Source organism: Thalassophryne amazonica, chromosome 9, assembly GCF_902500255.1.
Source record: "Thalassophryne amazonica chromosome 9, fThaAma1.1, whole genome shotgun sequence".
Classification (NCBI taxonomy): Eukaryota; Metazoa; Chordata; class Actinopteri; order Batrachoidiformes; family Batrachoididae; genus Thalassophryne; species Thalassophryne amazonica.
Genome location: NC_047111.1, coordinates 80,505,208 through 80,518,135, shown reverse-complemented (window position 1 = coordinate 80,518,135; position 12,928 = coordinate 80,505,208). Strand labels below are relative to the sequence as shown.

Below are 12,928 nucleotides of genomic sequence, written 5' to 3'. Positions count from 1 at the left end.
CCTATTTTTATGTGAACTGGAATATTACAGAATGTTTTTGTTTTCAAGAATGAATAAATTATTTCTGTCAAATCATCTTCTTAACACTGACATTACTAACTTTACCTTCAAGCCCCACTGTCGCTTTCACAGATAGGGGAAACCGGGGCACAGTGAATCAAGGGGCACATTAAATCAGTAGATATATTTGCAGCAGTTATGCCATATTTTTATATATAAAGAGATCCCCCTTATAAATTAGTGTTTTGTTTTTGGATACATTAAGGGTAAAACTAAGTGGCAAGTGGAGTCAGTTTTTCTGCACACAGCACTTTTTTCAAAAGTAAATTTTGTGGATGTCATTGTCTTTGCATTTATTTCTCACAACAGAGGAAAGGTGGCCCAAAAAATGTTATTAGTTAGAAGTAGGGATGGGTATTGATAAGATTTTATCGATATCAATGCCATTATCGATTCTGCTCATCGATCCGATTCCTTATCAATTCCCTTATCGATACCTCTTGTGAATTTTCTGTGTACTAAAAGTAGGCTTTACAGGTTTTCTATGTCAACAACATTTTATTGAGTGTTTAAGTAAATAAATATGAAATCGGTCACTGTATCCTTGATCTCTGGACATAAATAAAAATAAAATCTGTAGTTTTTGTCAAAAGCATTTCCTTTCAGACATTTTGGCACGAATGTCTCTCCATACCTCTGAGCTGAGCTCAGCCGGCTGCTTGCACGTCAGCGCAGGACGTCTCATTTTGGAATAGGGGTGGTATCGCTAAGATTTTATCGATATCGATACCATTATCGATTCCACTTATCGATCGATTCCTTATCGATTCCCTTATCGATACCTCTTGTGAATTTTTTGTGTACTAAAAGTAGGCTTTACAGGTTTTCTGTGTCAGCGGGTCAAAGAGCTTTTTCTTATCGTGCACCCGCTCTGTGGAATGGTCTTTCTGCGACGGTGAGGCAGTTGGAGTCCGTGGACATTTTTAAGTCAAGACTTAAAGCCTTGACTTACAAATGTCCACGGACTTAAAGCTAAGACTTAAAGCCTTGACTTAAAAATGTCAATTAAAATTTAAAAATTCTCTTTCTTATGAATAGTTTTTATTTTTTTATCTGTTTTATTCTTTTACTTCTGTTTTTAATTATGTATTAGAATTTTTTATTTTTATTTATTTATTTTAATTTTTTATGTTGAACTGTTCTATGTGAGGCCTCTTGAGATGGCTTTTATTGTGAGCTGGCGTTTATAAGCCAATTAAATTGAACTGAAATTGAACAACATTTTATTGAGTTTTAAAGTAAATAAATATGAAATTGGTCACTGGATCCTTAAACTTTGGATATAATAAACTCGACATGGTGGATCCTTGATTTCTGGACATAAATATAAATAAACAAAATCTGTAGTTATTGTCAAAAGCATTTCCTTTCAGACATTATTGGCATGAATGTCTTTCCATACCTCTGAGCTGAGCTCTTGCAGCTGGTTGTGCTGCACGTCAGGATGTAATTTATAAAGAATGCAGGACGTCTCATTTTGGGAGGAAAAAAACATTTTAGTCGATTGTACTTTCTTGTCTGTATTACACCGTTCGTAAGAGGTGTCATTTTATTTAAAGCAGCAATTCCTTTTGAAGTTATTAATTCCGACCGGACTCTGTCCCAGCAGAGAGCCACGCAGCGTTTGGAGCTGTGCCAACGGAACGGAGGACGATTCTCGTTTCTTGACTGCAACAAGACATGAGTCCCAGTTAGTGACTTTAATCCACACAAAAGTGACTCACGATATTTTAATGGCTTTGAGAGGGGTTAAGAAGCGGACTTGCCGTTTCTGAAGAGCAGTGAATCAAAGAACCAACGAGCTAGTGGATCGAAGCCTTGCTTCAATGGTTCACGCTTCAAAGCGGAGTCGCGCTGCAGAAATGGTTGATTACAGAGCCGCTGTAGGGTCTGTAATCAACGTAAAGGAATGATTATTTTCCCGACAAACCCCCCCCCCAAAAACAACGGCTGCTCTGAAGGACCGATAAGGGAATCGTTAAGCAAAAAGGCTATTGATGTTGGTGGATCGAATCATTTCTTAACGATACTCGAAAAGAACCGGTTCTCGATACCCAACCCTATTTTGGGAGGAAAAAAACATTTGATTATTTGTACTTTGTTTGTATTACAAGATTTGGAAAGAGGTGTCAATTGATTTAAACGGCGTCTCACTTTGAATTTATTAATTCCGACTGGACTCTATCGTTCTAACTTGACTTGGCAGTGTGAACAGAACGGAGGACGATTCTCGTTTCTTTCTCGCAACAAGACAGGAGTCCGTTAGTGACTTTAATCCGCACCAAAGTGACTCACGACTGACATATTCAGTGATGAAAGTGGTGGGAAAACAAAAACAGCTGTAACCCAAAATTACTCCCCACTGCCACCCACATGAAAATGTTTGAATTCTAGAAGCTCTGAAATGCAATCTGGGGCTATTCAAGACAATAAACTGCAGTGAGTGCAGCATTCAAATTCATTCCAATAGTATTCTGCTCTTAGTAGGATGAAGCAGTTTTCCAGCTTGACAGATAGTTCTGGAGGAAATCACTGAAGAAATTAACAAATTGAAAATATGGTTTGACCGAAACAAATTGTCATTAAACTTAAATAAAATAGGGATGAAGTGGAGGTGTAAGAGTCACTCTGTGTTCACAGTAAAGAGTTTTATACATGTTCACTGTTAGTTGGTTTTATATTTTTTATTGCGTTTTTAATCAGGTTCTTTTTGTCTCTTTCTCTGAAATTGTATTGTAGCATTATTAGTTATTATTACTATTATTATTGTTGTTGCTATTATTTATTATTATTATTTATATATAAACAAAAATAAATTCAAGAAATATTACAATTTGTAATATATCTGACTCTTTTACGACAACAAACGCTGAGCCATTAATTATTATACAGAAAACAAATGTGCTGAGATGCGTACAGCTTAATACTAACTTTAACAGTGAAAACGCCATAGACATGCTAACGCGTTAACATCAGTCCTGTTTTTAAGTTATAAAATACATCTATCAACTGTTTCAGAAGACCATAACAGGTCAGTTTAACATAAAGAAGGTAAATATTACTCACAGACATATGGTCTTTGGGGTTTTAGCGGGGAAAAATGAAGATAAAGTGAAATAAAACAAAGAATCAATGAAGCAGTGAGTCGGATCAATGCTTCATTGCTTCAAGCTTCAAAGAAGAAGAGCACTGCAGAATCGGTTGATTACAGACCCTGCAGGGGTTCTGTGATCAATGTAGAGACATGATCATTTTCACAACAAACACCCCCAAAAACAACGGCCACTGTGAAGGGCCGATAAGGGAATCATTAAGCAAAAAGGTTATTGATGTCGGTGGATTGAATCATTCTTAACGATACCCGAAAAGAATCGGTTCTCGATAGCCAACCCTAGTTAGAAGACTATCCCGTCCAACTGATGAGCATGTGTTATGTCTTCTGCAATTTATCAGCTATTTGATAACATGATTCATGTGTGTCACATGCACCTGGGGCACAGTGAATCAGTCTAGAAAGTAATTTACTAAGCCCCAGTATCAAGTGGATGAAAAATATTATTGTTGAAGCTTATACATTTATTTTTCATAAATTATTTCTATATTTGTGTATATAAACAACTGTTTTCACGTTAGACAGTTGTATTTATACTATTTCCTAAGGGCTAATATCACTATATAAGACACTCACATGTTACATAGCTGGTTTGCTGGATTATAGTTTGTATATGCATCAGCATATATTTAATAATTTTGATGAAAGCTTTATAATCATGTGTTCTGTCACTATATTCTAAGTTGATTCACTGTGCCCCGGACACTGATTCACTGCGCCCTGTGAATTAGTGTCAAAAATTTAATAGTCAAAAATTTTTTAATCTATTTTAAGCACCTGTAAATTACACTTGGGGAGAAATAAATAACACAGCCTTATAAACAATAACTTGCTGTATTAAATCCACAACAGAATGACCTAAACCTATGCATAATGTGTTTATGCTGCCACAAAACAACATTTCTTATCCACTGTGCCCCGGCTTCCCCTATGCATGCATCCAGGATGGTTGGGACGGTTTTCCAAGGTATGAGCAAGTTTCAAACCATGACCCTCTACGATGCATATCCATGAAGGTGAGAATGGGGCTTAAAGATTAAGTTAGAAATATTATTGCTTTTGATGCAATACAGAGCTAATTTTCATAAAATATAAATAGCTTGGGAAAAGGAATGTTCTTTATGGAACACATAATTTCTCTGAAACTAGATTTGTGTTTACCAATCAATCTGTACAAAATTACTAATATAACATTTTACCCAATTTAATATTTCCAGGTTTATTGTTAACGTTGTATTATTTATGGTAGATTATTTATCTTAAAAAATATTCCTAAATAGCACAATACTGACATTTGCATATGTCAAGAAAACAATGTAACTATACAAATCACTGACCAGGCTAAAATTCAAACATTTATAAAAGATATGTTAATCCAACAAATGGGACTTACCAGCACCAATAACCTCCTCAATCTTGACAAAGGAAACATCAATTTCCTTGGCAAATTCTCGCACTGCCTCATTCGGGTCTTCATATGTGAAAGGGTCAATATAAACCTTGACCCCTAAAAGAGAAACACAAAAAGAGCCATGGGAAAGGAAGACATGTTAGAGATTGAGCTCAGTGGCACACGCACGTGCACACACACAAAAGACTTTCTTGATGTGGGCTGGGTTGTAAATAAGAAATGTGAGAACTGTGTGCATGTTCTTTATCAATTACCTTGGCCAACAAGGTACTGGCTGTTTTTGTCACTCTGATCTGGATCCTTTATTCTACTTTGTCTGCTGCAGATAGGGAAAGATCAGAATGAATCAAGTCAGATTAAAATGATGGTACATTCACCAGAATAACAGAGATGGACTGTTTAAAAAATGATTTATTTATTTAAACAATAGGTTTTATGTTCTATCATCCCAATGTAAAGTAAATCAATGATTCCACAATGTAACTGCATTAACAATAGAGCAATACAGTACATTCAGAAAGTATTCACAGTGCTTCACTTTTTCCAGATTTTGTTATGTTACAGCGTCATTCCAAAATAGATGAAATTATTTTTTTCCTCAAAATTCTACACACAATACCCCATAATGACAATATTGGAAAAAGTTTTTTTTTTAAAGATTTCTGCAATTTTATTAAAAATAATAATAATACTAAAAAAATCTAAGAAATCACATGTGCAGAAGTATTCACAGCCTTAGCCATGATGCTCAAAATTGAGCTCAGGTGCATCCTGTTTCCACTGATCATCCTTGAGATGTTTCTTCACCTTAATTTGAGTCCACCTGGGATAAACTCAGTTGATTGAATGTGATTTGGAAAGACACACCTGTCTACATATAACAGATACTTTATTTGTCATTGCAACAAAAGTACAATGAAAGGTGCAAGCCTTTGAATGCAAATATAAACCTGAATAAACCATGCAGACTTTAAAAGTCTGGAGAAGAACAGAAAAATAAAAATAAAATTTAACTTAATGAAAGACCTATGTCCAGAGCGCAAATTAAAAAAATAAAAATGTTATAAGAATGTAGTCACAAAAAAGAGATTGCATATAAAAAGAAGAGAAAAGTATATACAAAACTTTGGGTATTGCACTAAAACAAATACTGCACTCAAGTGTGGCATGTGACATGGCTATTTGGTTCCAGTGCCATTCAAAGCTCTAACAGCAGTTAGGTAGAAACTGTTTTTCAATCTATTTGCATTTGTTTTAATGGCCCTGTACGGTCTGCCTGATGGTAGCAGCTCAAACAGAGAGTGGCCAGGGTGGGATGAGTCCTTTAGGATGGTGTTGGCTCTCCTGAGACAGTAAGAGCCATGAAGGTCCCCAGTGTGGGTAGAGGGCACCCAATGATCTTCTTTGCCATTTTGGTAACCCTCTGGAGCGCTTTCCTGTTTGCCCCCGTGCAGGTCCCACAGTTGACAGCACATGTCAGAGCACAAACCAAGCACAAAGTCAAACGAATTGTCTGTAGACCTCCAAGACAGGATTGTCTCAAGGCACAAATCTGGGGAAGGGTAAAGAAACATTTCTGCTGCTTTGAAGGTCCCAATGAGCACAGTGGCCTCCATCATCTGTAAATGGTAGAAGTTCGGATCCACCACGACTCTACCAAGAGCTGGCCGCACGTTTAAACTGAGCAATCAGGGGAGGGGGGCCTTAGTCAGGGAAGTGACCAAGAAGAGAGAGCAGAACCTTCCAGAAGGACAACTATGTCTGCAGCAACCCACCAATCGGGCCTGTATGGTAGAGTGGTCAGATGGAAGCCACTCCTTAGAAAAAGGCACATGGGAGCCCACCTGGGGTTTGCCAAAAGGCACCTGAAGGACTCTCAGACCATAACAAACAAAATTCTCTGGTCTGTTGAGACAAAGATTGAACTCTTTGGCGTGAATGCCAGGTGTCATGCTTGGAGGAAACCAGGCATCATTCCTACAGTGAATCATGATGGTGGCAGCATCATGCTGTGGTGATGTTTTTCAGTGGCAGGAACTGAGAGACTAGTCAGGATGAGGGAACGATAAATGCAGCAATGCACAGAGACATCCTGGACGAAAACCTGCTCCAGAGCGCTCTTGACCTCAGAGTGGGGGACAGTTCATCTTGCAGCAGGACAATGACCCTACGCACACAGCCAAGATATCAAAAGAGTGGCTTCAGGACAACTCTGCGAATGTCCTTGAGTGGCCCAGCCAGAGCCCAGACGTGAATGTTCCGATTAAACATCTCTGGGGAGTTCTGAAAATGGCTGTGCACCGGCGTTCCCCATCAAACCTAATGGAGTATGAGAGGTGCTGCAAAGAGGAATGGGTAAAACTGCCCAAGGATAGGTGCACCCAGCTTGTGGCATCATATTCAAGAAGACTTAAGGCTGTAATTGCTGCCAAAGTACATCAACAAAGTAGTGAGCAAAGGGTGTGAATATTTATGTACATGTTATTACTCAGTTTTTTTTCTATTTTTAATACATTTGCAAACATAAAAAAAAAAAAAACTAATTTTGTCATTATGGGGTGTTGTGAGTAGAATTTTGAGGGGAAAAAATGAATGTACTCCATTTTGAAAACCCCCACCCCTGCCACATTGGATCTGCTGTGGCAACCCTGAGTGCAAAGAAGGGAGCAGCCAAAGGGACTTACTGTAACATAAGAAAATGTGGATAAAGTGAAGTGCTGTGAATACTTTCTGGATGCACAGTACCTCAATGAGAAAAAAAAAGAATGCAAGAAAAAAGAAGAATTAGAAGAAGAAAATCACAATGTGCTAAAATTGTATGTATTTAATTTTTCATGTACAAAATTCTGGAGCCATCATGCAATTAAAAACAGAAAACAACAACAAACAAACAACGTAAATATGAATTTTATGTTTATACAGTCTCAGTCAAAAAAGAAATGAGCAACTTCAGCTTCAGACCAGAACCGGGTTTCCCAAAAATATCTGGAGGCTCAAGTAATCTTAATGTCAGGCATTTTAAGCCAAAGAAAATCTTAATGTCATTCCAAGTCTATGGGCTAAGATCATCCATCCATTTTCTACAACCCCTGGCAAAAATTATGGAATCACCGGCCTCGGAGGATGTTCATTCAGTTGTTTAATTTTGTAGAAAAAAAGCAGATCACAGACATGACACAAAACTAAAGTCATTTCAAATGGCAACTTTCTGGCTTTAAGAAACACTATAAGAAATCAAGAAAAAAAGATTGTGGCAGTCAGTAACGGTTACTTTTTTAGACCAAGCAGAGGGAAAAAAATATGGACTCACTCAATTCTGAGGAATAAATTATGGAATCACCCTGTAAATTTTCATCCCCAAAACTAACACCTGCATCAAATCAGATCTGCTCGTTAGTCTGCATCTAAAAAGGAGTGATCACACCTTGGAGAGCTGTTGCACCAAGTGGACTGACATGAATCTTTGACCGAACTGTAAGAAACCGCCTAAAGGCAATGGGATTTATATACAGAAAAGCTAAACGAAAGTCATCATTAACACCTAAACAGAAAAAAAAACAAGGTTACAATGGGCTAAGGAAAAGCAATCGTGGACTGTGGATGACTGGATGAAAGTCATATTCAGTGATGAATCTCGAATCTGCATTGGGCAAGGTGATGATGCTGGAACTTTTGTTTGGTGCCGTTCCAATGAGATTTATAAAGATGACTGCCTGAAGAGAACATGTAAATTTCCACAGTCATTGATGATATGGGGCTGCATGTCAGGTAAAGGCACTGGGAGATGGCTGTCATTACATCATCAATAAATGCACAAGTTTACGTTGATATTTTGGACACTTTTCTTATCCCATCAATTGAAAGGATGTTTGGGGATGATGAAATCATTTTTCAAGATGATAATGCATCTTGCCATAGAGCAAAAACTGTGAAAACATTCCTTGCAAAAAGACACATAGGGTCAATGTCATGGCCTGCAAATAGTCCGGATCTTAATCCAATTGAAAATCTTTGGTGGAAGTTGAAGAAAATGGTCCATACAAGGCTCCAACCTGCAAAGCTGATCTGGCAACAGCAATCAGAGAAAGTTGGAGCCAGATTGATGAAGAGTACTGTTTGTCACTCATTAAGTCCATGCCTCAGAGACTGCAAGCTGTTATAAAAACCAGAGGTGGTGCAACAAAATACTAGTGATGTGTTGGAGCGTTCTTTTGTTTTTCATGATTCCATAATTTTTTCCTCAAAATTGAGTGATTCCATATTTTTTTCCCTCTGCTTGGTCTAAAAAAGTTTCTTATAGTGTTTCTTAAAGCCAGAAAGTTGCCATTTGAAATGACTTTACGTAGTTTTGTGTCATGTCTGTGATCTGCTTTTTTTCTACAAAATTAAACAACTGAATGTTCATCCTCCGAGGCCGGTGATTCCATAATTATTGCCAGGGGTTGTATATTTGCTTACTCCAATTAAGGGTCAAGGGGGGCTGAAGCCTATCCCAGCAGTCATAGAACATGAGACGGGCTAAGATGATTGTAACCTTAAAATACTTTTGTAAAACTCTGTCTCATTTTGTTGCACGCTGTCCCCATGACAACATGACCTCCACTGCAGATCAAAGTGTTGTTCAAACAAAGTAATTTCAAAGTAATTTAAAACAATTACAAGAGATAAAATGAAAAGGCATATCAAATTTTATAAAGGAAAAAAAAAATCAAAAGGAAAAAAATGAAGATTGTTATTAAACACTGATGATCATTAATTAATTAATAGGAAGGAAAAAGCAAATTAAATCATCATTAAAGTCATCTGTTGGCTTTTAACAAATTTTAAATTTTGGCTAAAATTTTCAAATTTGGAAAAAGTGAACCAGTAGTTGCATTAGGCTTTAAACATTCCCATATTGCCACAGAATCTTGTTAAGAAGTTTGCAAAACACTGACTTCCCGACTTGATTAGAGTTCCCCCAAACCCATGACTTTGTGTCCCTCTCGCAATACAGATCCTTGAAACGGTGTTACAGTTCAAGACTGCAGTGAATGAAAATTACTATCTACAAAAATGACAGAAAATGAAAAAGGACGAAAGATAATTTATTACAAATGGAAAGAAAGTCAACTGCTGGTTTTGAAATTTGACAAATTTTGAATTTTGACAAAAGACCATCTGGAAATTACAAAAGCCAGAATCATTTATGATCATGTCTGCATCTGTGTGTATGTGTGTGTGTGTGTGTGTGTGTGTGTGTGTGTGTGTGTGTGTGTGTGTGTTTATAAATTGTCCCCATGATAACTGAATAAAATAGTTTACCAGTTTTTACAAAACTTGATGAAAATATCAAGTCTGGCATGGAATACAATCAAATTTTGGGGAAGTATGACTAAATTAATGGAACCACTAAAAACTTCAAGTATTTTAATAATAATAATAATAATAATAATATAAGACAAATTGTATTTATAAAATGTTTTCAAGGCAAAAATCCCAAAGTGCAGTACAATTTGAAGTTAAAAAGATTAGAACATTGCAAAAATATTTGAACATGTTTATAATAAAAGCCATACATACGTATCATAGACCACAACAAAATAATTTAAAATAAATTGAAAGCATACACTAAGTATAAACACTAGAATTAAGGTTTTAAGATTGATCTTCAACATTTCTAAAGAAGTGGACATCCACAGGCAGTCTGTTCCATAAGGTAAGCACACAATAAACAAATGCTACATTTCTTCTCTCACTCATACATACACAAAGAACTGACACCAAAACAGCCCTTTGCAAACCAAGCTTCAAATATCTCTCTCCATCTCAAATGTGAAACTCGTGGTGGTTTGTGGTAATAGTGAATACCTAAACCAACTCCCATGGCTCTCTTTGACACAAGTATCTCCATTCTGCTGGTGCAAACTCAATCCCTGCAAGACTGTATGACCCTGTAGCTACTGGATCCCTGCCTTTCTCCACTTCTCCCCCTCTCCCACCTCATAGACCGAAAATAGCAGTAACGCACCACCCTGGGTTAGTGGCAGATCTGGGTCTCTGCCACTGGTTTGTGTGTATGTGAGAGTGTGTCACAAGGTCACAGCTATTGTTCTCCCGTCCTGTGGAAACAGGGCTGGGACGGCTGCATCCTGTCTCTCACTGCCCTCTACCTCTACCATCATCTCCCTCTCGTTCTCAATCTCTCCTTCTCCCCGTGATGACATCCAGCAGTATTTACTAAGACAATGAAGCCTAAAAAAAATGCTCTAATGAGAAGGACAATTTCTGGCTGTGTAAGCAAAAGGCATCGTGAACATTGTTTGCAAATCTTGGTGTGCATAACGAAGTGTAAATCCACTGTTGATAAGATACGAATTGTATAAACAAAAGAACAAAGAACTGCAAAACTGTAAAATTGGGGTCATGGCTGTTACTTGTTTTGGTCGCTTCATTTTTCCCTTCTTTTCTGTTCCCTGTTATTCTGCCAGCTTCATTCCCTTCCAAAGTTATCTGTCTCTCTTTCCTGTTCCTTCGTTCTCACCGTATGCAGTAGAAGGCAACAAAGGCGAAAGTGACAAGCAGAAGTGTCCCAACAGCGATAAGGATGCCAGTAACCAAGAGCTGGGAGCGAGAGTCTTGGCCTGAGAGGGAAAAGAGACAAAGAGACAGATGTAAGGTAGCATAATCATCAAAACTACAACAGATATTTGACACTGATACCAAGGAAAGGCCTCTGGAAATGAAGAAATGAAGAGAAGCTACAACATGACTGGAATTTGCAAAAAGTGGCTCAATACAAGGACACAAAGTCAATACAAGGACACAGGCAATGAAGTCATAACTTGAGAATGTGCAGAAACTGCTATGACAAAAGGAAAATGTTCCCAATGGAACAAGAAAAAAGTGTGAAGAACAAGAAAAACTTGTCTGTGAAAGTCGTTCTGTAAGGTGGAAATTTTCTTACCATCAGGTAAGGTATGGAAGACGGCTGCAGGACTGAAGCTGCCGTAACCAGCCATGGTGCGCGCCCGGACCTGGACTTCATATTGGGTGGCTCTGCGGAGGTCACTCAGCACAACTTGGTTCCTGTCACTCTTTTTGTAGTGACACTGATTTTCACTACGCCGCTCCTACAAAATGAAAATTTTCTGGACAATAAATTACCCTTTATGTATTTGTTTATTGTTCTACTAGTTTGGGAGGTCCTGTGACTTGCAGGTCAAAAATGTAGGGTGTAGTCAACACACTAAAATCACACTGTGGTGCATTTTAAGTACAGTGGAAATGAGAAACACAACAATAATATTTAGGCTAGTATGACAGAATAGCCCTTCCACACTATTACAAAGTTTTCCTGGAATTCTTCTGACACGTTTAGTAGCTATTAGCAGCTGCAGACAACTTGTCAGCAGCTGCTAAATGTAACTAATAAAGTAACAAGTAATCTAACTCTGTGATTTTTAAGATTGAGTACTCATAAAAGTAACTATTAGTTAATTTGCTGATTACTCAATCTTCAGAGTAACCAAGTTAGATTACTAGTTACCTCATCAATTACATTACTTATTAATTACAAGTTCTTGGCAGCTGCTAATGAAGTAACTGTATAAAGTAACTATATAAAGTAACTAATAAATAACTTTTCAAAGTAACTGTGGCAACACTGGACACATGCTACTTCTATGCCCATGCAACTTATATTGCAAGTTATAGTCCAGAAAATACGGTAAATATTGGCAGGATTATGGAAAAACTACCAAACTTATTTCCTTGAAACTAGGTGAAAGTGTAGCATTTGGGACAAGGAAGAAACCAATAACTATGGGACTAGATCTGATTAAGGCGGCAGAACCAGGAATTTATTTTTCCATCTTTCTTTAACATTGTGAGAGAGGGTTTCTTTTTTCATCAACATGTCTGTGAATTTATCTAGAAACAATGCACAGATATTTAAAGTGGACCTGCATTGAAATAAATGCAGTCAGATCTTTGGACCAAAAAATGACTTATATTTACACATAAGATCCTTCTGAATGTAGTAAAGTAAATCTGCAAGCCCAGATCTGTCATTCATCGGAGAAATCTTCATTTCAAAATGACAAATTTACAGCTAAAATTTAGCCCTCCGCAAATTGTCCCTCTCATCATGGACGCTGCCGAGACGTCAGGGACAAGACCCTCTCCCAGCATGCACTGCGCACGCCAACTGTAATTTGTGGATTTACGTCAGTTTGCATCTGCACCTTTTTCTTTTCTTATACGGAAGGATCTACTTTTTAAAACTTCATACTGTCTTGCGGTACACTTGGTGAGTACACATTTCTTTTATTTGTGCTTGAAAATTATTTTTGTTGACTTTTTCA

At 37.4% G+C, this 12,928-nt stretch overlaps 1 protein-coding gene across 2 annotated transcripts in view; it reads right to left on the bottom strand.

Annotated features, from left to right (window-relative positions):
• ephb4a (eph receptor B4a) overlaps positions 1–12,928 on the bottom strand; it is a 143,940-nt gene that overhangs the window by 10,911 nt on the left and 120,101 nt on the right. Inside the window, exons 8-11 of one of the 2 annotated variants that reach the window (XM_034178520.1) lie at positions 11,530–11,695; positions 11,107–11,206; positions 4,838–4,902; positions 4,566–4,679 (exon numbers count right to left, since the gene is read on the bottom strand). In XM_034178520.1, coding sequence (XP_034034411.1) covers positions 4,566–4,679; positions 4,838–4,902; positions 11,107–11,206; positions 11,530–11,695 — 445 coding nt within the window. The remainder of the gene's footprint in view (positions 1–4,565; positions 4,680–4,837; positions 4,903–11,106; positions 11,207–11,529; positions 11,696–12,928) is intronic. The other variant, XM_034178521.1, reaches the window with a different exon arrangement.